The sequence below is a fragment of the Lutjanus erythropterus genome, chromosome 20 (assembly GCF_056507025.1).
Source record: "Lutjanus erythropterus isolate fLutEry1 chromosome 20, fLutEry1.hap2, whole genome shotgun sequence".
Classification (NCBI taxonomy): Eukaryota; Metazoa; Chordata; class Actinopteri; order Lutjaniformes; family Lutjanidae; genus Lutjanus; species Lutjanus erythropterus.
In genome coordinates this window covers 25,201,187-25,227,153 of record NC_139336.1, presented here as the reverse complement: position 1 = coordinate 25,227,153, position 25,967 = coordinate 25,201,187, and the positions used below count along the sequence as shown (strand labels likewise).

General features: G+C 38.2%; 1 protein-coding gene across 1 annotated transcript; it reads right to left on the bottom strand.

Annotated features, from left to right (window-relative positions):
* Positions 1-5,445: 5,445 nt before the first annotated feature.
* Positions 5,446-22,602, bottom strand: aif1l (allograft inflammatory factor 1-like). The gene is made up of 6 exons (XM_084746307.1): positions 22,444-22,602; positions 22,208-22,269; positions 18,094-18,160; positions 13,254-13,295; positions 11,538-11,700; positions 5,446-7,373 (listed from the first exon to the last, which is right to left on the bottom strand). Exons 1-6 carry the CDS (start codon positions 22,466-22,468, stop codon positions 7,286-7,288), a joined length of 447 nt encoding a protein of 148 aa, XP_084602433.1. The 5' UTR covers positions 22,469-22,602; the 3' UTR covers positions 5,446-7,285.
* Between the last annotated feature and the right edge of the window lie 3,365 nt (positions 22,603-25,967).

Here is a 25,967-nt window from a genome sequence, read left to right as displayed (position 1 = left end):
TTGTTTTATTACACTAATCTGTTTTAGGAAAGTATTTGAGAGTTGGAAAGGCAGATGAGAGCAAGTATTTGCCTCTGCTGCCTCCAAAGACTGATATTTACATTACTTTATTCATGGGAACATGATTTTAAGAAAATTCTGTTTATTAAAGTTACATGGAAACAAAAGACTGAATCAAAGCAATATTTATGATAAAACATGTAACTAATAGCATAGATTCTTCATTGTAAGAAAATATACACCATATCTACTCAATAAAATTAAGGCAACAGGTTAAAAGCAATATTATTAGTTAAATATAATTATGTTTGGTGTTGAGTCACTATAAATTAAACAAGACTATGGTTATCATTTTAGTATGAGTAGATTCAAACAGACATTTATGTGTTTTATGTTATAAAAAAACATGAAATGGATGTACACAGTTTTAAGAAATGGGGGCCAGAGTTATGCAAAGTAGCCTACATCTGAATACAGTAAATACCTACATGTGATGCACACATTTAATCTCTAATCCGTATAGTAATACAGTACATAGTTGCAGAGTTTTATGTCAGTCTACTGTCTAATTTTTTTTTATTTGAGTGTCTTGTGAAGTCCCCAGAGTCCTCCTGTGTTTGCTTGTTGATCTTACAGATGTGACCTTTTCTTCAGCGCTGCTTTGGATCGATCTCCATCTCCACAAGAGGTAGTTAGTCAAAGACAGCTGGACCTTGCTGTATAGTCTCCACGATGTCTTTTAATTTCGAACAGAGCAACCTCTACTGTATCTCACGACCTGGAAGACTGAGAATCCCCATAGACACGCTGTGAATAACAATCAGCTCAGACGTCAAGATGTGAGAAGCTGCTCAGTGACAGTGATGGATGACCGAACGCTCTCAAAGCATCCCAAAGCACAGCGAAGCAAAACCTGATGTACTTCAAAGGACATCCTAAATAAATGCAAAAAAAACTTCCCCAAACCCAAAGTTTATCTCAAAGTACAGGCTGAACAAATACAGGTTTCAGTCTGTCAGTGACTGATTATTAAAGAAAGAATGGCCCGCTGAACAGTTACCATGACTCCCCAGAGAGGTCTGCTGGGAATTAACAGTTAGGACCAAAAGTCCTTGTCAGTGACACTGACAAGGACACGTTTGTGTGTGTATGGTTTTTTTTTTTTGTGTGTGTGTGTGTGCTGCGCTCTCTGAATGTGCTTTGAGATTAAAGAATACTGAATAAATTAAAAGTTTCTACATACTTTCCTCATTTTAGGGCCAAACAAGTCCTCAGGAAGTTTAACATCAAGTGCATAATTTAGTTCTGTTTCTGCTTGTATTCTTCATGTGGAAATTTTAGGAGTGAGGGAAATGTCATAAAAAGTCTGTCCATTTATTCGTTTCCAGTGTATTTCTTCACGTCACACATTTTCATACCCCAGCTCTGATAAGAAACCTACAGATGTGAAAGTCTTCTCAGTGGCGACATCTTGTGGTTGCTCGTTGATCTTTCTGCTGCAATTTCTCCACTGATGTTGTAATCCGCTCCTCTTGTTAAGTTGTGTGAATAACAGAATGAGCCCGTCACAATCAGAAGAATCTGCTCATTGATGGTTTTGTCCAAGGTTTTTATATTTAAAGTGATCCTTTAAAGATTCTCCTTGTACATGGTTTTTGCCTTTCCAATAGGAAGTAGGTCAAAGGTTAAACGGGTGTGTTACACTTCCTCTCCAAACTGTCTGAGAAGCAGTTTATCCAGAAAGAGGATACCTCCACCTTATAAGTCATACAAAATAGGTCTGTGGTGCCACCAAAAGGTGGACAATTACACATTTAGATTTTAAACCAACCTGAGCTAAAAGGGATTTAAAGTAAACTTGTTAGAGAACTCACGAGAGACAGATTTTTAAAAAAAAATAATGAAGAAAAAAATGAAGCAACAGAGGCTGCAAGTCAAGATATCTGGACTTTCAGTCCTTGGTAAGAGTCAATCTCCAAACACACCGGATCCTACATTTCCCACAATGCAACTCAACAATGTCTTTCATTAGGTCCTCATAAGACACCACAGGGTGCTGGGGTGATTAGCTGATTGTTGTATAGTGGTGTGGGGAGTGTGCATGTGTGTGTTCAATGAACATAACTGTTGTGAAACAATCGGAAAATAACATCTTATTTTTCTGATTCACCGGCTTTCTCACCACCACTCCCTCTCCCCATTCAGTCTCTACCTCGTTCTGCCACTGCTGTGCTCTCTCTCTCTCTCTCTCTCTCTCTCTCTCAAATAAGTGGACATAAACCAAAGGAAGTAACACTGTTTTGCAACACAAATGCAAACCAGACCCCGATGTCAAAGCTGGGTACACAAAATAAACGAAGCAAAGACACAAATGGGAGATTATAATTGTTTGGTCCATTAACTCCACCTGGATAGCGCCCAGTTTCAGCTCATAAATTTCCCCTACAGTATTTTCAAACTACACACCTCCACTTTATAATGCAGGTTTTCTATTAAATGGCCCATTATTCAACTGTTTCCACAGGCTGACTAGTCCATGCGATGAGTGAACTAAACTAAACTTTATGAGTGGAGCGCCCAAAGATGCCTAATTAAACTGAGACTGGAAAAAAGACACAGATTGTGCACTTTTATCTGCACTTTGCAAATGAGCCTCAATTATACTTGACATTTGCTGTTGCTGCTGCTGCTGGTACTTGCCGTTGTAATTGTATTATACTTGTCCGCTGATACTGATCTTAATGAAGCCCCACAGCACTTTTTAACACTTACTGGCTTTCTTAACACCACCAGTCCATGACAGATGAGGTATCACACTTTTCTATTAACACATAATCCTTCTAATTAAATTTGGGGTGTTTGTGTCACTAATGGAGACAATTTGGTTCCTAATTTATGATTTAAAATGCTGCTTTACTTATTTATTTTATGTCTGACTAGTCCTGTTATTCTGACAAGTGTTCTTACTGCTGAGCTGTTCTTCTCCTCCCACACATTTCATTGCACCGTTGACCCCGTGTTAACCTACGTATGACTAATAAAACTGTACTTGAACTTGAAATATCTCATTCATATCCCGATTGAGCGTCCAGTAGATGGCAGTGTCTATACAAGAGAGCAGATACTGAGGAAGAGGATGTCCTGCCCTGGGATGCACTTGGCATTCATTATTGCCATGTCAGCCACGGACCATTCATTACAATCAGTGCAGAATGATACCACATTTCAATACTGGCCTCAACTCAGCAGTTACTAGCAAGATTTATCAAAACAAGTGAGTCGCTGACTATTAAATCTTCTGAGCACACAGCTGTAGCAAACTGACTGATGACACACAGAGAAATAAAAATAGTTTTTGGGTGAGATGGAAGAAAGTGAAATGGAAAAATACAGCACATCAAGCACACACTGTAAAAAAAGCTAAGTGTTCCAGCTGCCTCGAAATTTGTTGCTGAATTTGAAAGACAAGTTGAGGTAATTTTGTAATGATTCAAAACAAATAAACTTGATATTAATTCAGTTGTACTTGAGAAAACATGTTTACTAAACTTAAGATTTTAAGTTGAATTAACAATGTTTCAGTCACAGTTGGGATGTTGAGATGGGAAGATGTTGGGATGTTCATGATTAATCATTAATCAATTAATTGCTGTTAAGAATTAACTGATCAGAAATATATTAATTAATAATTAATCAATAGTCTAGAAATGGCAGTAATTGTGCCTTATTTGACATTGTCTTCTCTGGTGAAAATTGTTTGTGTTTTGTATTTTTTTTTTTAATTATTAATTATTATTAAAATTATTAATGATTAATCAGTTGTTAGCGTTTTCAACTATGGGTTATGAAAAATGCACAAAATTTCCCACCACTGCAAATATGCAGATCATGTTCTTTTAAAAATCTAATTTAATGAGTTGATCAAACTCTGTACAGAGTTTCAACTCAATCATTTCAAGTCAAAAGACCTGAAGTTAGAAAGTTAGTTCTGAAGTGTTCTGAAAATAAAGGCTAGAAATTTTCAATTAATTAATCTGAATAAATATTTGACTTGCATATTTACGTTAAGTTAATGGTAAAAGCTTAGTTGATACCACAAAATTCCTGTATGTTTTTTTTTTTTTTTTACAGTGTAATGAGGCTTTCTTTCAACCAGCCTGACACATGACTTACATTTGAGAACTGAAGAAGTCAGTGAAATGCAACAAAATAAATTAACAAAACAAATTTAACTTTGCTAACTGTAAAAAACACAGAAAATTTAACCTAACATTGGCCCTGGGGTTCAGCGTCATCACAATCAGCTGGAAGTTTTATTTTTCTCACACGAGAGTCCCTGAACTGTCCAGCTCTTGTTATTTCTGTGCCTACTGCCTACATAAGCTCCTGGCAGTTTATTACATGCAACAGTGATTATCATTTTAATTACAGAGGTGCTTATTATAATCCTACTGGATCCGCCTGTTAGCATGCTTGTTAAAGTATTGCTTACTTACACTATTCCAAACCCAAGCACCTGCTCCCCCAAATGAAACATGAATGACTTTTACGTACGGAAAATAAAACAAACAAGTTTAAAGCAGCTGTTTACTTTTTCATGAAAACATTTTATTGCTCAAGAGTATGTATGCATACAGCTGCATGTACATCAAGCAACATGGAGGGTGAATGAGAAAAAAATATGGAATGAGAGGATAATTACAATGAAACATATAGATACCACCACACACCATTTATATCTTCCTGTGAATGAACTGGGAGATGATTTTTTTTTCAGCACTGTGTGTTGCTATGTGGTCCCTATAACTGTTGTGTTCCTTGTAACCTCTGACACCCAGCATTGTACAAGACAAGGGACTCCAGTGAATAAAACTACTGCATTTATGTCTGAATGTCCCTCTCATTGGACATCTCTTGCTATAAATATAATAGTGGAAATGTGTTTTGAACAAACACTGGTGTTTAATAATGGCTGGCATGTTTCCATGCTCCTGCAAAGTGCTGCTGTGGACAGGATCAGCAGCAAAATGTATTTTAGATACCTAAAAATAAAATCAATACCATAAACATAATATTTGGAATATTTTCACTACTTTACCTTGCCATCAGACAGACCATTTGACAGGAGACCTCAGTTTTATAAATAAAATACTACTGTCTTCAAACCAACCAGACTCCATTAGAAAAATACGTAATTTTACCTCACAGAACACAGGAGTTGCTGGATCTACAGCTGCCTTGATCCTTTAGTTTCTTTGTGTGACTGGATGATTTTGGTGAATCCGAACAAATTTTTTAGAACACAGAGGTCACACAATAACACAAACAAACTAACTGTTCGAGGCAGAGGTAGGCCGGGAACTCCTGTGTTCTGTGAAGTAAAATTACTGATTTTGCCCATGAAGTTTGGTTGGTTTGAAGAGTGTGATACAACTGCTTTTATTATGTCAGTTTTCCGTAGGAGGCGGCTGTCTGACGGCAAGGTAAAGCAGTGAAAATATTCAAAATACAGCATCCGCTTAAACTAACCCTGTCCACCGCAGTACACTGCTAAACTTCCTGTCTGCTTCTCCAAAGTAGGGGTGTGTCAACCACCATCTACTGTAGGAAATACACTGACTATGGATGAGTTCCTCCTACAAACCCACTTCAAAAAATCTCAACTATTCGCTTAAGCATTTTTCACCAAAAATTCAAAATTAGTCAAAAGTTTTTCAAGACATCTCCATTACCACAAGAAACAATTCAAAACTTAACAGGCCAGTGTGAGAAGAATTTTAATTGCTTTGGTGTCTGCAAACAATGTGCATCTTGACAACATTAAAAGATGTAATGTACCTATCATGCCGAAAACAAAATAACATAATAGTTCCAAACATGTTAAGTTGGTTAAAAAATACTACAAGTACCAAATTCACAGTAATTTGTGTTGAGATTTAGGAAAAATTTTAAACTGGGGAGACACACATTGAGGCACAAAATTCACAGGACAGTGAACCCAGTTAAACAGAGAGGGGTGACTGGCTGGGGACAAAATATGTGGGAGAAATTAACAACACATATATGAATACCAAGACAAGTATAGGTTAATCCAAACGGCTTTTAAATCACCCAGTAAACAGGAGGTTAAATACTCGCTGTGACGTAAAAAAATATCTGTAAGTGAAGGGAAAACAAACATAGAAACTACATTTAAAAAGTCACTCACTCAGGACGCTGTGGAAATATCAATATAATTCAACAAACATCATTAAAACTATCTTACCAAATACCAAAAACATTATTTTTCACGGTTTTCAGGAATTAGTGAGCCAAGAGGACTGCTTGAACTGAACACTTGTGTGCACTCCCTCCTCCTTTGTTCAATCTGCGTGTTGAAGCTCTACAGTATCTGCATGTTGAGGCACTTGGAAAGAATATGATTGTACTGTGTGAAGTATATTATGTACATTTGTGATGCTCGTGTGCTTGTAAATCACACTCCTTCCAAAACTACCACGTGCTTTAACCCTACAGATCTAAAACTGAGTCCTATTTGCTGTTCCTCAAGCCATGTACTGAAACTGAAAGTCCCACGGTCAACATGATCTTCTCTCAGCTAGTGTGAGTAAATGTTAAAAAACGCATAGCAGTATAAACATCTACAAAATAAAGAAAAAAAGAAAAAAATCAGATCAGTATTCCGGCTCTGAGCGCTGACGAGTTTGACCCAGAGGAAGCGGGCTGGGCCTGTAATCTCTGGCACCTGATCTAAAGCGAGACGCTGACCAAGATTAGCCTGGCAGGAATCCGTCCAGGACCACTGAGGACAGTGCAAAAATGTGTTGCTTCTTTTCCTTGTGCTTCTTCCAAAAAAGCGTCCTAGTCCTCTCACATTAAAACGAACGAGTCCCAAAAAAAATGAAACAAAAGAAACAATAAAGGAAGGGAAAACCACCACCGGAGAATTTTGAGTCTTCCCTTAAAAATATAACCATGAAACAATGACTACAAAATTGAATTAATCGAGCAGATTACATAGACAACTACTAATGCTACATTTGAATTAAGGTTAAAATAAAAAGATGTATGATAATATTCACAGTCAAACATCATTTAGTGAGTTGTGGGCTCAGTCCTTTTCAAATTACAGACACCTTGCACACACCGTATATCACAAAATAACATCCTTAATCACTGGTCCCACACTAATACGACACTCCACATCTTAAGAGAATGACTCAATTTTCATCAACCACGGATGGTCCCTCTGCTCCGCCGGCAGTCCGGAGGCTGACGTCCACGTTTAAGGCAGGCTAGCAATGTCCCGCTTTGGAGGGGGTCCTTCTGGTTTGCAGGGAGAGCCGTTGGCTTTGTCCTCGAAGATCAAGACTCTGTGGAGAGAGAGAGAAGACATAATACAGTAAAACCAGTAACCCATTATGTAAGCAATCAATATTGATGTGGATTCCTCTTGTTTTTTAATTATGAGCAGACTAGTTTCAGTGTAATGCTTTCATTTAATGTTAAGTAACAGAGTATAAAGTTCCTTGAATCAACTAATCGATTAATCTATGAATCGCTTCAACTGAATTTAATTTATAGAGGCAGAGATGGAGACAGGGAAACTTAATTTGACGGCTTCAGCACCATGGAGAGAGGCATTAAGAGAGTTGAATGTAAATGTAAATTTGGCGGACAGAAGGTAGTGAAAGAGGTGAAGAAGGAAAGTATAAACAACGCAGGCAGGATTGTGTGAGTGAGACGAATAATCAGCTCCTGCAGGATACAAAAAGAAACGGTTACAGTCGGGGTATGAACTGACTGAGCAGTTAAGTGAAAGGAAAGGAATGAGAGGGAGCCACAAAGGGACTGCAGGGAATAGTGGTTTAGGCCGTGCACAGCAGAGTGAGTGATCTGACAGGAGCTATTCAGAGCGAATGCCTGTCTGTCTTTAATTTCCTTTTTTGGAAAACTCTGCAAAGCTCCACTAAGCCCATAAGGAGCAATGATCCCGACGACCAATCCGGCAGTCAGCAACTCAAACTCTGGCACATCTCTCCGGGCAACCGCTCTCATTCACCCTTTTTTTCTTCACACCACTGATAGATACCGACTCTGCTACAAAGAGCTGCCTGAAGTCGATCAGGTCACCACTCAGTCATCAATAAAGACTCCAATAACAAGTCAACTGTCCTGTTATTGTAAATAAATTATAAATTACACATATTTAAATTAAACATTTGCGACTCTGTCTTCATTAAAATTGATAACGACTATCTGTGGTGTTGGAGCATATTGCCATGGTTAGCCTAATCTGCTCTATAGAGACCGAAGAGCTTAATAGATAAAGTGACCCACTGACTTAATCTTGTTATTGTGCACATACCATAGACCCAGGGTGGCCAAACTATGGTCCACTGGCCAACTGTGACTCGCTGCCCTTTTGTAAATTGCCTGCAGTGAATTTTTAAAGTAAACTGGAACATGGCTTGAGCTTATTTCAATAAAATGAACTCTATAGGTAGTAGGAGTGTAAGAAAATATTGAAAATATCACGTACTGGGATATTATATTTTGTGCTACTGCACTGATTCTCAAAACACTGTATCGTGACATTTTGACAAATCCAAAGACCTTTATAATGCATAAAAAAGAAAACTTTTTAAATGCAAATTTTAGACGTATAGTAGTGTGTTATTTACACAATAACACCAAGAGCATTGCAATATATAGAAACCTCTGTACCAATGATACATATATCACCGGATTCTTGCTAACACGCAGCCCTAATAGGTAGCCTAGATCAATGCATCCTAACTTTAGCCGGCTAACTGTATTTTACAAATGAACAACCTTGCACTTTGATTTCATTAGTCATTAGTGCAAGCATCAATGCCAGGCTGTCCGCCAAGGAGACGGCAAGAGGAGACAGGAGGAAGGAAGCGGGGACGACGGGAGGTTGTGTCATGTGATGATCAGTAAACAATGGAGTTGAATTTGACTAAAACTTCTATAAATCAGACATCCTAAAGTGTTACTTGTTGAGGCATATTTAATTACTTTTTTAAAATGGCCAGATAAAAAACAATATAAACGTCCATAATCTTCTAATGTTAGCAGGTTATTAAATGAAAAGTAACATTGACTGGCGAATATTTAAAGCTTAATACATTACCATTGTCTTTTTTTTTGGCTGGTGAGTGAAGCACATCTATCAACCACTTGCATATTTTACTAGTATTTGACTGGTGCAAATTTTGAGCCCACAATTGAAAAATTTTGGCCACTACTATAGACTGTTTCAGTCTTGAGTACAAACTGTTCGACCTGTGCAAAGACTCATGCAGACGGCCATAAGTCAGGAGGTAGGATCGCTGTGATAATCTAATTTAACAAAAGTTACTCGTGGACTTTCCTTGAAAAAACAAATACATTTTGTTTTGTCCAAAGCAAGAAAAGAAACAGTTTTGTAGAGGATAATCCCTCACAGCTGCTGGTGCTTGTTCACCAATTGCTAGTGTAAAAATCTAAAATCTGTAAGGCTCATCTGTCAAAATCTTGGTTAAACAAACCTGAGTGACTGTATGTCCTTATGCACTCGTGTTATTCTCTAATGGTGACTTTATTCAAGGAGCTTTCAGGCCCAATTGTAGAGCATGACCTCAATCATTTCCTATAATTACAACTAAATTAACGGCTGCCCTTCTAAATGCTTTGAATAACACTATTCTGAAGCCATTTTGTAGCCCCGGCCTCTCCATCCCCTCCCCTCCCTCCCCTCTCCTCTCTCTAGAGACAAAAACAGCAGCACACAAGAGAGGCGTTGTTGACCTGTGCAGCTATCAGAGAGTGGGGGGGGGAGCAGTAGGCTGCCAGCTGGAGAAGCAAGATACTCTTTGTAGGTAGATAAACCTTCACACTGTCACCAGTTTCCTTTTTTTAAATCAGCACAAAGAATGTGTTTATACATGGTGAACTACAAAATGTCAGGAGGAAATAGATGCTCAAAGGTGGGAAGCAAATGAGAACAAATACTCAGTTACTGTACTTCAGTAGGTTTTTCCAGGTATCTGTACTTTACTTGAGTATTTATTTCTCTGAGAACTCTGTACTTTCTACTCCTTCAGTTTTCAAAAACAGGTTTGTTACTTTTACTTTAATGTATTTGAGGAAAAGTGTCAGTTATTTTTTAGTTTTGCATGATTGTGTGCTGCCTTCCCAACATCAAGACCAATTTGAACACATAGAAAAGACAACGAGATAAAATGATGTAAAAGATGTAACAAGGCAAAAACAATGTAAAAGAAGTCACAGGACAAAAAGTATGTAATCATGTAACGAGATGAAAACTTAAGACATATCAAGACAAAAACAATGATGTAAAAGACGCAACAAGACAAAAATGACGTAAAAGAGGTAATAAACCGAAATGGCATAAAAGACGTAACAAGATGAAAACAACATAAAAGACCTAACAAGACAAAAATGACTTTAAAGACGTAACAAGACAAAAACAGCGTACAGACAGACAGAGAGGGTTACTATTTATTCTTATACTTGAGTACCTTTCAGAGCCTGTACTTTTTCTCTTGTACTTAGAGTAAAGAAGTTGAACCAGTACTTCTACTTCTATCTGAGAATTTTTTTTTTTACACAAGTATCTGTACTTCTACTTGAGTAGAGAATGTTTGTAGTTTTGCCTCTCCTGTAGACGCTCAGTCAAATAAACTCCTTTCCGGTTTATAAATGTGTTAATTCTGTACAGTCAAGCTTAAGATTTCACAAGAGGGAACAAAATCCTTCATCATTACACTGATCCAAAGTAACAAAATGAACCTGACATTTCAACATCTCTTAAAAATGACTACAACGCTATCCAAGTGGTCAAGTGAGGCCAAAAGGGAATGAGACATTTATAAATAGTGGCTGGGGGATTATGGGATACACTTTCGAAAAACGGTTGAGGGCAAAAGGAGGAAAAGTTATGCATTTTCTCTGCCTGGTGTTTTCGGGATTATGAGATTTGTCTACTAAAGGGTCCAGCCAGCTTAGTCCAGCCGAGCTGACAGCCAATACACTCTCGCCCCGCTGCAAGGCTGCTTTGAAAAGGCTTACGCTGCCTACACTAACCCGCTCCGAAATATCTGGAAATATGTCACCTTATGTGACCACTGAGAAGAATAAATAATGTCTGAGACAAATGTTGTTGACACATTCTTGTGAGTTTTGGTGTTTTCCTCAGTCCTGCGTGACAGTCAGCGGTTAATCAGCCTATCGTCAGTTACCTAAGCACATGATCCCAGCTGAGGATAAGGATGGGTTGGATAGGCCACATAGATGGGGTTTGTTACCATGGGGATTAACGACTAACGCAGCATGTGGGAGCATGACATCATTGCTAGTTATCCCAGACCCCCTGCTGAGGGATGAAACATAGCTGACATAGCGCACAATTCATCATCCACAGACACGCAAAGACACAATGAACCAGCAGATGGTTTATAGACACAATTAACTCTACATGTTAAAAAAAACACGTCCAGAGGTTTACTCACAGTTTGAGCACAGCTGAGCGCTTTCCCAGCATCATCTTGACAAAGTCCCTGTAGTTGATAGCGTTGCTGCTGCCACCCGTCACCTCAACGATCATTTTTTTCAGCTCCAAGTGGGTCTTGGGCACGCCCAGCTTCTCCATCATCCTCTTCAGACCCATCATATCTGAGAAAAGGTGGAGTTAATAAACAGATTAATGCTTCAGTGAGAGAACTTGAATTGTTTTCATGTATTTATCAGAGAGTAAGTCTGCAATTTCACAGATATTTATATCAGTCAAACATCAGAAGGACAGCCTGTGAAGAGAAAATGGGTATATCACATTTTATGTGGGTGTGGAGGGAGTTTTCAAAAGTAATCTTAGTATTTGATGTCATCAGATGTGTCAGCTTGGCATATGACATTTTGAACAGGAAGCCTGCAATACCCTGGATGTGAGGTTTGAGAGCATTTCTGAGATGAGGAAAGGTTATAATCATGGATGTATTAAGAACTAAGTAGCAATGGATCGGTGGTGCATGAAGCCGACTTCCGGGTATAAAACTGGCTTCTGGTTTAGCCCTCTGCAAACTGGAATGTAGATAAAATGACTTACAGGTGCGGCTTTTCTAGACTTTCCAAATGTTATCAGACCAAATGGATCAAATCCTGATAGCAAAATGAGCGATTTTGCAGGGATTGTGACACTCAAAAAACATTTATCCACCATTTTACAGCTGCTTCTTTTATAATGTAAGCTTGCGGGAAAAAGTGCTTTTGGGCCGCTGTCCATCACCTGACTCTCTCATGACAATGTTTGGCCACCATGCCAAATTTGCTTCAAAGCCTGTCGCACCACCTGAGGGCCTTGTTCCAATGAAAGATACTTTTATGGGAAAGGTGCAGTCCAGTGTATTTGGAGGTTATACAGGGGACTTGAAGTCAGGATATCTCAGCCTCCACTGCTTCAATTTTGATCAAAGTTTTTTTTAATCTGTTTCTTGTGAGTTTCCCAGCTTTACAGAATTGTGATACTAATTTAATGGTGTATTCCATCACAAAAATCCTTTAGAATACATGAATTAAAGATAAGAGAAGAGAAGATATTTTATGATATATATATTTTTTTTTATATATCCAGCAAAGCAAGACTCTACAGACATGCTAGTGCCTCTGTGAGGTTGTAGTTGGGCACAATTCTGCTTTAAGCTAAATGCTAATGTCAGCATGCTAGGAAAATTAACTTTTTGGTGTATCTGCAACTGTATCTGCAGCTGAAGTAAAGAAAAAATAAAATAAATAAACATGAACATGAACAGTTAATTGACAAGTAGAATCTTTAAATGCATTTTGTGAACAGCATGGTTATTTATTAATTTCACACTGAAATATAGTGATGGCCAAGAAATTGACATCTCCATCACTATAGCTACGTTGCTAATGTAGTTATTAGAAGACGTCACATGGGATATTTAGCAGCTTCATTCAGAACCTACAGACAGATGCAACACTACAGTTCACCTCACATCTGCTCTTGAACTAAAGACCTTTCACACTGGTGTACAGTCTGGTCTCACTTTACACACAGCACACAAACAGGACACATGAGCCTGTTCAAACTCTGTGTCAGACAATACACACAGTATTAATTACTGTTCCCTCATGTGGACTCTGCACATGGCTCTGCTGACAGTTGTTATCTGGCCTGCAGTTGGTGTTTTTGTGCTACCATTACTCACCGATCTCTCCTTGGTCGTTCAGGTCAAACTCTGCATATTTATCTGCAAAACAAAACAGACACAGGAGACCATTACTAACAGCGGTAATTCATTCTCAACTCACTACAGCAACATTTAAAAAAAACACCAACCCCAGTTGGCGTTTTACATGTCAGCAAAAGTGTGACCACACACATGCACTATCTGTGATTTCACTATCTTACACTGTGCTGACAGCTGACCAGGCAAAAGGAAAAGACACAAACAGCTGATAATGACAGGTGGGTTTGTGTGTGTGTGTGTGTTTTGGATGTCTGTCAGTGGAGAGCAGGCACAGGGCAGCTGAGTGGGGCTGACATGTGACGGATTAGAGAGTTAGGGGGTCAGGAAGTTAAAAAGAGAATTTAAAGTTCAAACACAGCAAATCAGGAAGGAAAACAAAGATTCTTGGACTGAAAATTGTGTAGCTCAGATACAGAGTTTTCCCTCACAGTCACTCACTCTACTTAAACCTGATCCTTGTATCAGACAAACCACTGATGCTTTCCAAACAGATTTTAAACAAATAGCATTGCAGATAAGAGAGAAAGTATGCATTTTGTTATTTCGGCTTTAACTATCCCTTTAAGTGTATATGAGGGATGTGTCTTTCGCAGTATCTCACACACAATATTTGGCTGAATACAGACACCAGCTGTCAAGAGCACATTAACAACAGAACAGCCAGATCTGTCATTTTAGTCGTTACAGATTAAACATTATTTAGCTACAGCAGCTTTAATCTGTTCCACTCATGTTTTAATGCCTTTGTTCATCATCACTGATGAGACAATATCAGATTTCTGCTGTGTGTGTTCTGTTCGTAGTCTGGTTACAAAATCATGGCAAAAAACAGGAAGCGTCTCTCCTGACTGGCAGCTGAGACAGAGATATGTCAGCTAAAGGAATCAGTCACAGGACGTTGTATTAGCATCGGGTTCAAAACTAGTTTAGCTGCCTTGAGAACAGGGGTGTAGTGAGGGTTTAAACTCAAGTTAACTCATCTATTTTCAGATCAACTGTATCAATCAATAAGGGGAGGCCTCTGTATTTACCACTGCACTGCTGGCAGAGAGCCTCTGTTTCCATCACAGTCAGTTTTATAGTTGCATAATTATGAGACAGGACTCAGTTTGTAAAAGTTCACAGCTGCCATGCTGTTCTCCTGCACGACTCTGTGTACAATGTAGGGCTGAACGATTTTGAAAAAAATATCTAATCACGATTATTTCGACTGATATTGCAATATTACGGGGATTGATAACTTTTACATCATTATTCTCATTTTCATAGAGAAACACTGAAACGTTATGGTGTGATTTTTGCAGGGATCTGTGCCAAACAAAGATTTTTTTCCTAAGTCTGCAGAATATGATGTTAAGGCCAGCACATCTCTGTAACATGGCAATATTCAATTTAATTTATTTTGGCTTATTTTGCCTTTCACAAATATTGCTCCTAGTAGGCCATATTGCGATTTTGGTAAAATGTTCAGCACTAGTACAATGACAAAAAGTAAAGGCTACATACACCATAGGACTGGGCCAATGAACAGTCATCAACCACTGAGCCCCCTAGCATCATAACATTGTGATTTAAATTGCTGAAGCAACAAAGGACAAAAATGGAGGATGGGTTTATTATTCTAACTATTATTAGACTATACATTAAGTAGGCTATACATGGCTCCTTGCACCGTCTTTACTAAAGGAAAAACACTTGTTTAATCACACTATTTATTGACCAGTGAAAGCATACTACTTTTACTGCAGAAGAACATAACAGAAGTGTAACCACCATATCCTCGTCCCTCACAATGTTTCACTGTCGACATCGTCATATGCCAATTTGGTAAACATTGCCCAGCCCTAATAAAGTGCATAAAAGTTCATTGTTATCACGTTACTGAAGTGGCTTCTTTTATGAAACACCAAAAGCAGACATTTTCCCGCTTTTTCCTAAATTTCACCATTCTCTTTTGTCCAGAGGACCACTTTAGTCAGATTACACTCACTATTTCTGTCTCACAGTGGAAGCTCTTTGTCTGTGTGTGTGTCTGTGTGTGTGTTGGGAGGAAGAGAAAGAGCTGTGTTAACTGTGTGAACCCATGGGGAGAGGGACAGGACAATGCTAACCCTGTTCGTAAACTCTGAGGAGCGGGCCTCCACGCACACACACACTTACACACACTCTCTGACACACTCACACACACATGCACAGAGGCGTTCTTAAGTGGGCCACTTGTCGTACAGCAGCCTGTTGATCATCTGCAGCCACAGAAAACGGCTCAACTGAACAAAACTCAAGTCTTCAGTGAATCCTCCTGACCTACATTCTTTTAACAACAAAATGACTGTTGCATAAACTTGTGAACCACCAGACGTTTTCTGCTTTAATTCTCTTTAACGTTAATGACGTTAATAAGTCGCTTGATGGAGAGTTTATCTACCACTTCGGAAAACATCATTTGAAGGGGCTTTTCCAGTGTAAAAATAGAAACTTACTGATAAAATAAATGGATGATGACTTCCTCTGCCACTTTGGCTGACAGATAAACAAAGAATTTTCCCATCCTTCTAAAAGACACTGACCCTGAGGGCAGATAAACGCTTCTGTGCAGGCTACTGTTCGTTTTAAAAGCAACTTGACTTCTGCTCTTATCCGAGTACAAACTGACACATAGGAAAAATATGTGTAGTCCTTAGCAGACACTGAAGTGTGCTGTGGCTACTTAACTTACTATCTTAATGTCTCACCAAGGAGACTGGTTGGCAGAGGTGGTAACACTGAGCGCTGACAGTAAGTCAAGCGTCACAATACGAGTTCTTAAACTGACTTCAACTTGATGCCGAAAAATCTGTCACCTGTTTGTGACAGATTTGCAAATAGCACCACATTCCCTGAACTGGTGACATGCTGCTCTGATGAAACACTGTGTGATTGACTGCTGAATAACCTGCCGAACTGGACCGCTGGTAGAACTGGTTTCAGGTAAAATGCAGCTTTTAAATCAAACGGAATGAAATCTGCCCTCAAACTAGAGCTCCACATTCCCCTATGAGATTTTAAAGCCTTAGTATCTGATGTTTTGTGATTGGAAAGTTTTTTATTAACTTCTTTATTGTGTTTATTGTGTATTTGTGTCATTTCTGTTTGCCAGTTGTGCTCTTGTGAATGTTTCTTTTTCTCATGTCTCTTGGAAAAGATAAGATTAAATAAAATAAATAAAAAATATATATTAACAACAATCGATTCAGCTAATTCAAAAAGAGGCACTGTACATTGTTGGTTTGTATCTTCTTTCATTTAACAAATATGTAACAAAAGAGAGATCTTTTTACAGACATTTATCCATTGTGATTGCAAGGTCAGCAGAGGAATAAAGGTTTTCCCACTCTGCCAATATAGCCTGAATGCAACTTTCACTTTATATTATAAAATAATATATAATAATACATAGAAATAATAATGAAAAAATTACAATAAAACGCAATATTTCATAAAAATGTAATTTCTTCTGATGTTAACCGAGGCTCTCCTTATTTCAGGTAAGGTGGGGCACCATCAATATAAACCTTGCAGCTCAGTTTAATTGTGATAGTTTACAAAGAATAATTTAAATTACTCTTTAAATTATTATTTTTTGGTTGTTGTTTCAGTGACATCCATCAACAAAGAATCCTTGTTGTTAACCTCTTTTTGTAGTAGGAATGCATCAATTTATTGGTTGAAAACTGGCAAATATTCACCTTGTCGACTGCAATCGATCTATTGCTAAATAAGACACAATCAAATGGCAGAAACAACGACAAAAACAAAATGAACAACCACAAGAAAAACCACCAGTATTAACATCTACCAAATCGTTATATTATACATATTGGATTTACACCTTATTGATATTTGATATTTGCACTCTTTCCTACTTTATTCTGCAATTGCTACACAACAATTTAAACCATGGTGACATAATAACTAATAAAACTAAGAAAATTATGATTAGATTAATCAAATTAACCAAAAATAATAAACAAAATACTTGCTGCAGTCCTCCTGGAAACATTAAAGGGGGTTTTGTTTAAAGAGTTTTGCATATGTTGCATTCATGTGATGTGGTTGGTGGTTCAGAGCACAGTGTTTAGATCCTGACCTCTGGGTCACTGGGACAGTATGGAAAAATGAAGAGAAAAGAAAAAAAACAGAAACCCTCTCAAGACCTGGGTGTCGGGTCCCCTTTCTGTTTATACATTACTGCTCCATTTCCTCCAGCAAGCGAGGATAGTAAGTAGGACACTGAAGCATGTTTCTCATTTTCAAGACATATGCCTCCCTATTAGACTAAACAGTCTTACGTTATTCTGTCTGGAATAATCACAGATAAAAAACAAAATACTCTACATGCACCCAGAGCAGACGTGCAAATTCTGAGCCATGGGGTGGAGTTCTTTGATAAATCATGCAATTTTGTTCCAGTAATTAGCTCCTTGTTGTAGTGTTTTTCTGTTCCCAGGAGCTCTGAGTTTACCCGCCAAAGTTCTGAATATTGTAACAACAAGCAGAGGAACGCCCCGGCACATTCCTCCAAGGCCACTGAGGACTTGGCCTTGCAAACCTCTTAGAAATCGCAGCAGTCTGTCTTTCCCACAGAGAAAAACAAAACGCTGAAGATTTGTGTGTGTGTGTGCAGACTGCCAACAAACAAACAAATACTGAGGCTGAGACAAAAGCCAGGAAAAAAGGAACACGCCCGCACAAAGACGACCACATGCTTGCAGATACTAAAACTACTGAGGAGGAGGAGGAGGAAGAGGGATTTGCTTACTTTTAAGACTTTCCAACTTTTCAGCCAGGTCCTCTTCATCCCTGTATTTCTGGTCTTCCAGGTATTCCTGAGAGGGAGGAAGGGGGGAGAACAAAAGGGAGGGGAACCAGAAAAAAACAAGTTTTACATGACTGACTAAAAGTGAAACTCCTTAAATCAGCTTCGGACTCATTTCCTGTGAAAGTCCCAGCTGTGTTACACAACACACAATCAAAGAGGAAAGAAGCCCATGCACAAATTAGAGTATTAATAAAGGGAAAGTCTGGATCAATGGAAGTAGGGTTGTATGAGGTACTTATCAATATTCAGTGTATTACCTGCAGTAGATGTCAGTCAACATGCCCCCACTTTGGAGAAGCAGAGAGGAGTAACTAACGATAATTTTTCGCAGCCTATTAATCAGCTGATTATTTCCCTGATTAATTGGTTGTAGATGTTTATTTTAAAATGTCGGAAAAAGGGGAAAAATGTCAATAAGTGTTTCCTAAATCCTAAAATGACCTCCACAAATGTCTTGTTTTAGTCACAACCCAAATACATTCAGTTTATTGTCAAAGTGGTGCAAAGGAACAAAAAAAAAATCATATTTTAATTTTGTTCCTTTAAAAAAATTACTCAAACCGATTAATTGATTATAATAGTTGGCAGTAAATTTAATAATTGATTAATCATTGCAGCTATATTTTAGAAATGAGGCTATAATTAATCAATGCCATGACTGATACCACTGATAACAAAAATACATCAAGTTGCATAATGATCGTTGATGCATTGCATTGAACTGCAGCTAATAAACAAGCTGCAGCTAATAAACCTCCTTGCGATCATCTGAAGTGTGGGAATATTTTAGACAGATGTAATAGTGTGGCTCTCTTTAAGCTCTGCAAACTGGAAATGTCTTATCACAGCGGCTCAACTGCTCTGCACAAGCACTTGAAGTGAAAGCAGCGGAGAGCTTAGTCAGGTTGGCAGCACCAGCAAGACAGCAGCGTCACATTTATTTTATCGATCTACCTTGAGTGTTTATTATTGTGTGACTTCAGTGAATCCAAGCTAACCTTTTAAAACACAGAAGTCACGTAATAACACAAGCAAACTAACTGACTGAGGCAGCACCTCCTCTGTTCTGCAAACACAAAAATTACTGTTTTTTGCCTGTGGAGTCTTGTTGACGTGAGGGTGATATTTGATATAATGGCGGCCTCCCATCAGAAAAGGTGACAGCAAGGTAAAGCAGTGAAAATATTCTACACATGGTGCACACTTGAACTGATATTAATGTTTTTAGATTGACCTTTAAGTGCCTAAAATGTGGGTGAAATGCGTGTGCTGACCCACATAATCTGTAGGTAATACACTGACTATTGATAAGCACTTCATACAGTCCCCCTTCAAATAATCTAAAGTATCCCTTTAAATCAGCTTTGGCCTCATTTCTAAACTTTGCTGAGAAACTTTCAGTTGCATTATACAATGCACCATCAAAGAGAAAAGAAACCCACGCACAAATTAGAGCATTAAATAGATTAATCTGATTGTGTCCTGTCAAATGTGTCAAAAACTTCCAACTTGAGAGTGATGACTCACAATCTTTAATATGCTCTTCCCCCTGTTGGATTGTCATTACTTATCTCTGTGTTCATTAAGTGGAACACCTCACAAGGGTGTAAAAGAAAGAGCCTGAAGGGAGCTATTCTAATGAAATTGTAATGATGCAATCTGCCATGTGGGAGTCAGCTTCAATCTACACGGAGGGAAGAGAGAGCGAGAGAGACAGAGAGAGAGACTGTTCTCTGCACTGACCTCTATGTGTCTGTCAACCTCGTAATTAAGGGTGAAGAGGATAAACACCACAACTGCATGTTTAGCACGGACGCCTGACTCAGCTGTGCTGAGTCACTACCGCAGCCCCCGACAGACAGGAATGTCCGCTCAGTCACAGTGTCATCTTTGTTATCTCACAAGAATGCAAGTATATTTGATCAAGTCTTAGAAAATCCGCGTCAGGGTCTCGACAAAGAATGTTTCACAATACAGAGGTCAAATACAGAGTAGCCTGCAACTCCTTTAGCTGAAGTTTCAGATTTCAGGGGTATTTTAGAGCTGCAAATAACAAGAATTTCACGATCAAATTATCAGCAAATGGTTTCATTTGAAGGGATAGATAGAATTTTTTGGAAGTGCGGCTGTATGAGGCACTTATCTATTCTCAGTGCATTAACTACAGTAGATACTGGTCGACATGCCACGCGGTTTGGAGAAGCAGCAGGAGTACTGGTGTAGGAAGCCAAGCAATGTGCTGCTGTGGACAAAGTCAGCGGCATTGTATATTTAGAATATTTTAACCACTTTACCTTGCTGTCAGAAAGCCACCAACCTCCTGACAAAAACAGTAATTTTAACTCGCAGAGCGTCTAAGCTGCTGGACAACTACAGCCTTGATCAGTTAGCTAGGTTCTATTACTGTGTGAGTCTATAATGGCAGTTTCCCATCAGAAAAGCTTGTCTGGCAGAAAGCTTAACTGATGAAAATATTCTAAATGTAGCATGTTGATGTAGGTAATACACCGACTATGAATAAGTACATCATACAGCTCCAGTTCAAATGGTCCCAAGTATCCTCATAATTGTTTGGTCCATCATGATAATTAATAAATCGTTTCAGTAAGTTTGCTGGTTCAGCTTCTCAAATGTAAAGATTTGCTGCTTTTCTTTATCATTTATGAAAGCAGACGAAGTGTATTTCTTCCACATTTTATTCCATACATCCCCAAACCTAAGAATACCATGGCCCAAATATTTTAAGGTCCACTCATGCTTTCAATTACAATTCTGATCAACACAAGCGACTTAATCATACCAATGAGCAGATATACGGCGTGTTCCGGTGTTAACATCACAGGTCACCAACTATGGTTAAACACCTGTTAATTAGGTCATTTAAATGAAGAATAACTTCAAAACATGTTATCTATCTATATTTCATGACCTCTCAAGGCCCACCTGCAGGGCCTTCACGGCCCACACCCTACAATTTAGGAATAACTGGACTAAATGATTGAACCCTGAAAATGAGTGGCATATTAAATGGATAATGACAATAATTATTAGTTGCAGCCCTACTTAAAATGTCTTATTGTGTCTTACTAACAGTCAAAAATGTCAGGATACTTAGTAAAACTAACTGCAGATTGTTTGACTGTTCACATTAGCTCAGCAGTATATATAAGATGAGACTTTCATACATGAGTAAGCACCCCAGATAGATGACAGTGATCAAATTTGAAGTTTCATTTCCACAGGAGGATCCACTGTGCAAATGCATCCATGTAAATATAATGGAGAGGAAGTCTGTGTATGAACACCCTGGATTTAATCACAGCACAACAGTTATTTTTAGACCAAACCGCTTAGGAATCAGGGGTCATCTCTCTTCCCATTTTCTCTGATGAACAAATGGAGGATATTAAAAAACTAGATAAATCTCTATGAAGGAATGAAGCGAGTGTTTGCACAGAAAATGCCAAAGGCGCTCCCGGCTGCCCTCTTGCCGCGACCTGGTTTCCCATGTGGGAGCTACTGATGACAGGCGGCCAGCCAAAGTAAAGGAGGGAAACAAGAGATTAAACAGACATCTAGTTAATCTGTGGGAACTACTACAGAGCTGTCTGCCGAAGCGAGGCCTGATGGGAGACAAAGAGCTCATTCAGACACCTGTTTCCCGTCCAAACACAGCCACAGCAGCCACAGTGTGCACAGAAAATGTGGGGCACGGTTCAAATGCCTTTTTTTTTTTTTTCCACAAGTGACACCAACAGATCGATACGGTCAGGTCAGAGGGAAATACCCATGCAGTCATGCAACAAGTGCCGTGAGACTGCAGGGGACAATCAATAAAATGCATCTCTATAAATGTGTGTGACATTTGGGGGAATTAATTATTCACAGCACCACAGAGTCGGTTGGATCTGCCTGCCTTGGACGATCAGCGTGGCCTCACGTTCAAAAACATGGCCAATGCCAAGTCAAGTGTGCGTGTGCTCATTAGATTCAAATCCCCGTGAGGAGGTGCCGTTAAACACGCTGATGGCTAATGATAAAGGAACGTGCCTACCTGGTTTATTTCTTCCAATTTTTGCCTTTGCTGCTCCTTCAACAGTCCGAAGGCTTTCCCTCCTGTAGAAAGGAAAATTATTTTAATATCACGCTGGTTAATATCGACAGAGGTTTAGCTTGGACGGTAGCCGGTGTGTCGGCCTCCTGATGTTCTATTGTAAAGCTTTAAGCTAGCGACATAAGCAGATTCCCGGGAAAATAGACAAGGGAAACCGCTGTTAAATTATTTATTACCTTGGATATTTTTATTTGAAGGCATCCCGGAATTTATGTGTCGCGTACAAATCCAGAAAATGAGAAATATCCGAGCCAGAAGGCTGCCGCAACTGTCCGCCGGGGCGATACTCCTCTATTCTCCGTTAGAGATTGGGCTCAGTGGGCCACTCGGTACTAACGGGCGTCAAGACGGACGCAATTATCGAAGGAACATCCGGTCAAGCCTTTCAAAATAAAGCATTGACCTCCTTTGCACAAATAAGATAACACACACCACACACACACACACACACACACACACACATATATATATATATATATATATATATATATATATATATAATGTAGATTGATATTATGTATTATGTCGTGAATTATAACTGTTTACAACACAATAGTCTATAATATGATGAAAATATGATAATCATACTGTCTGTATTCTGGAACTAGCAAATATTTAGATTTCTTTTTAACTTCATAAATGACTTCAGTCAATTGTTTAGGTTTTAAAATAGTAGATACTTAATTTTCTGCCAATCAATTATAATTATAAGGAATTATACGGAAATGTAAACTGGTTTACATGTGAGATAAACATATCACCTATTGTTTCTTATTCCTGGATTTATCCTAATAATTGGCTTGTGGATGGATTAGTTGTTTGTTGTAGTTCTGAGCACCACTGTACCCAAAGTTTTTTGTAGCCTATCTTTCAGCAAGACCTTTCCATTGTTAAGTACAGACATATCATTAAGATAATAGACGTAGAGGTATGGCTGCAACAACAGACACAAACAATACAATTCAATTGTTTTTTCAGTGAGGAAAAAAATCAAGCTCTTATTTTGAAGGCCGAAACATCTAAATTCCGGTGTCACTGTGCAAATTCCATTGACACATGGCAGATACTCATCAGTGAATGATGCTCTGGAGTAAAGTGGGACGCGACTCACGCGTACCATCATGTGGTGAATTAGGAAACTACACATAACGAGGGTGTGATCAGACAATACCCGCACAAATTAATAAATGGAGCCAATCAACCTTCAACACGAGCTAATTTCGGTGAATTAAAGACATACTTCATACACAGGTCAAACCTGTCTTCCAACAAAATGTGACAATCACACAAATAGTCTCTTTGAGCCTCCAAACAGTTAAACGTCCAACAAACATGAGACCAATATGCAACAAAACCGGAATTCATCATCATCATCATTACATGCAGATAATTCAAATTGTCTTTGTCCAAAGCTTTCGGTCTAACGGTTTCTTTGTCTGCTTATAATTAGCTCTGAAATCACTCTGCCCCTAATTGCCCCAGATGAGGCTTTCTGCCTCTTAATGCGATGCAGTCATGTCATTTCAGCCTCATAAAGACCACTACTACAGGCTCAGACAATCAAACAGTTTGGGGATTGATTTTTTTTTTTCTGGATGTAGGAAATATCTAAAGCATTTTAGAATGATGAGAAAAAGACACCCAGAAACTCCCTATATATGCTGATAAAAATGAAAACAGGCAGGCCTGTAGTGAAGTTGTGTTAGTATCATTTAGGGTAGTTTGTCGCCCCCTTCTGGTCATTTAGTGTAAAAGTCTTTTGTTGCATCCAGACAAATTAGAGCATCATCTGTCTTTCTTTGGTTAAAGTTGGATTACATGCCTGTATGTAAATACTGCATGTTTGGTTCTTAAGACAGTTGCAGGAATAATTACAGTAAAATCACATTTTATTTTATTAATCTTTATTTTATTTTCTATATTACTTACTTATTGGTTGCTGTTTAATTTTTCTTTCTTGTAATCAATGAATTATGCTAATTAGGAGCTAACAGGTTGTTAAAAATTGGCTAGACTCAGATATCAGTCACAATGATACTGACAGAGATGCTGATTTGTTTGTTGCTACAGAGCCACAGGTATTTAGTATACTTTATAATTTTGTATTATGTAGTTAGAATGTGTTACAGTATAAACTGTAAGTAACACATTTTCCACACTAGTTTCAGGTTTCAGGTTTCATATATACACCTATTCCAAAACCTACTCCAGCCCCAGGTCTTTATTGGACTGATACTGGAAAATTAGACAAGCACAGAAAATTAAATTATACACTTGATTATGGTTTAATTAATGTCAAACTCCTAGAATAGCTGGCAATTTCACTTTTTAATGTCAGATTTGCATAGGCTACTATGTTAGCATGTAAGGGTTAAAAGGAGTTGTATGACAGAAATGTCACACAACAGCTTTTATAAGAGGTCTATACAAACAATTTGCATATTTAAAAGGGCTTCGCTGTAGGTCCTAAAGCTGAAATATAATTAAGTGTTAAGAAAATAGGTCAGCTGTGGGAATGCAACACTGTGAAACTGAATAGTGGGGCTATAATGAAACAACCACAAGGTTCAGGGGACACAACCAGACAATTCAATGAAAAAAAAAAAAAAAAAAAAAGACAACACACTCACGTTAAATACACCTCATGCATAACAATTTAATTTTATATCATTATAATTAGTGGTGGAGGACGTATTTAGACCCTGTTCTTAAGTAAAAGTACTAATACCACACTAAAAAAATACTCCATTATAAGGGAAAGTCCTGCTTTGAAAATGTTGTCTTAGTAAACATATGTATAATCAGGAAAATGTACTTGAAGAATTAAAAGTAAAAGTACTGAAAGCAGAAAAATGTCTCCTGCTATTATTCTATTTTATATAATATCATTAGATTATTATTACTTACACATTTATATGAAAGCAGGATTTTACTGTTGTAGTTCGTTGAGCTTTGAAACTATCTTGTTTTTTAATTATCACTTTTATTATTAACTCCATGTACCGACTGATTGTTTGGTTTGTAAAAAATCTGAAAATAGCAGGAAACATCTGCACAATTAAAAATCATGAAAATGGTACTTTTGTTTTGATGAACTGGTAGATCGCCACTCATAAATGCAACCATGCCTCTGGTAGGAAACCTGAAAAGCAACGGTTGCCATTATAAAATGCAAAGAAGATGCAGCACCTATGGAGGAGCCATAAGGAAAAAAGAGGAGGAAACTTTTCTGAAAAAGTAGTCAGTTGTGATGTGACTAATTTAAATGAATTAAGTTATAATAATAGATGATACATGCGAATTTAAAGAGACTGCGTCCCTATTAAATGAGAAACTCAAGAGGAGGATAAATATTTGAAAGCATTACAGAATATCTAAGACCCTCACCGCACCATGTGACATTATATTTTGAACTATCACCATGAAATTTGTGTTTTCCTTCACATAAAGACATGTGCACCATAAACTGATGCAGATACTTGTGCATTAAAAATTCACCAGAATGCAGGAAATTCAGTCTTTGACTCTAACTTCCTGGAGCTTCTCCCCAGCTTCGAAATGAAACCTCTAGCCTCGTTTGTATATTTCCAGATATTTTGTGTGCAAAAAACCTAAATTGTAAAGTAACTAGTAACAAAAGCTGTCAGATAAATGTAGGGAAGTAAAAAGTACAACATTACCCTCTGAAATATAGTGCAGA

What these genes read in the sequence shown, in the direction of transcription:
- aif1l (XM_084746307.1), bottom strand. Translation starts at nt 22,468, where the DNA reads ATGCCTTCAAATAAAAATATCCAAG. An exon ending in TTCAAATAAAAATATCCAAG is followed by an intron (nt 22,270 to 22,443) that starts GTAATAAATAAT and finishes TCCTTTCTACAG; the next exon opens with GAGGGAAAGCCTTCGGACTG. An exon ending in AAAGTTGGAAAGTCTTAAAA is followed by an intron (nt 13,296 to 18,093) that starts GTAAGCAAATCC and finishes TTTGTTTTGCAG; the next exon opens with ATAAATATGCAGAGTTTGAC.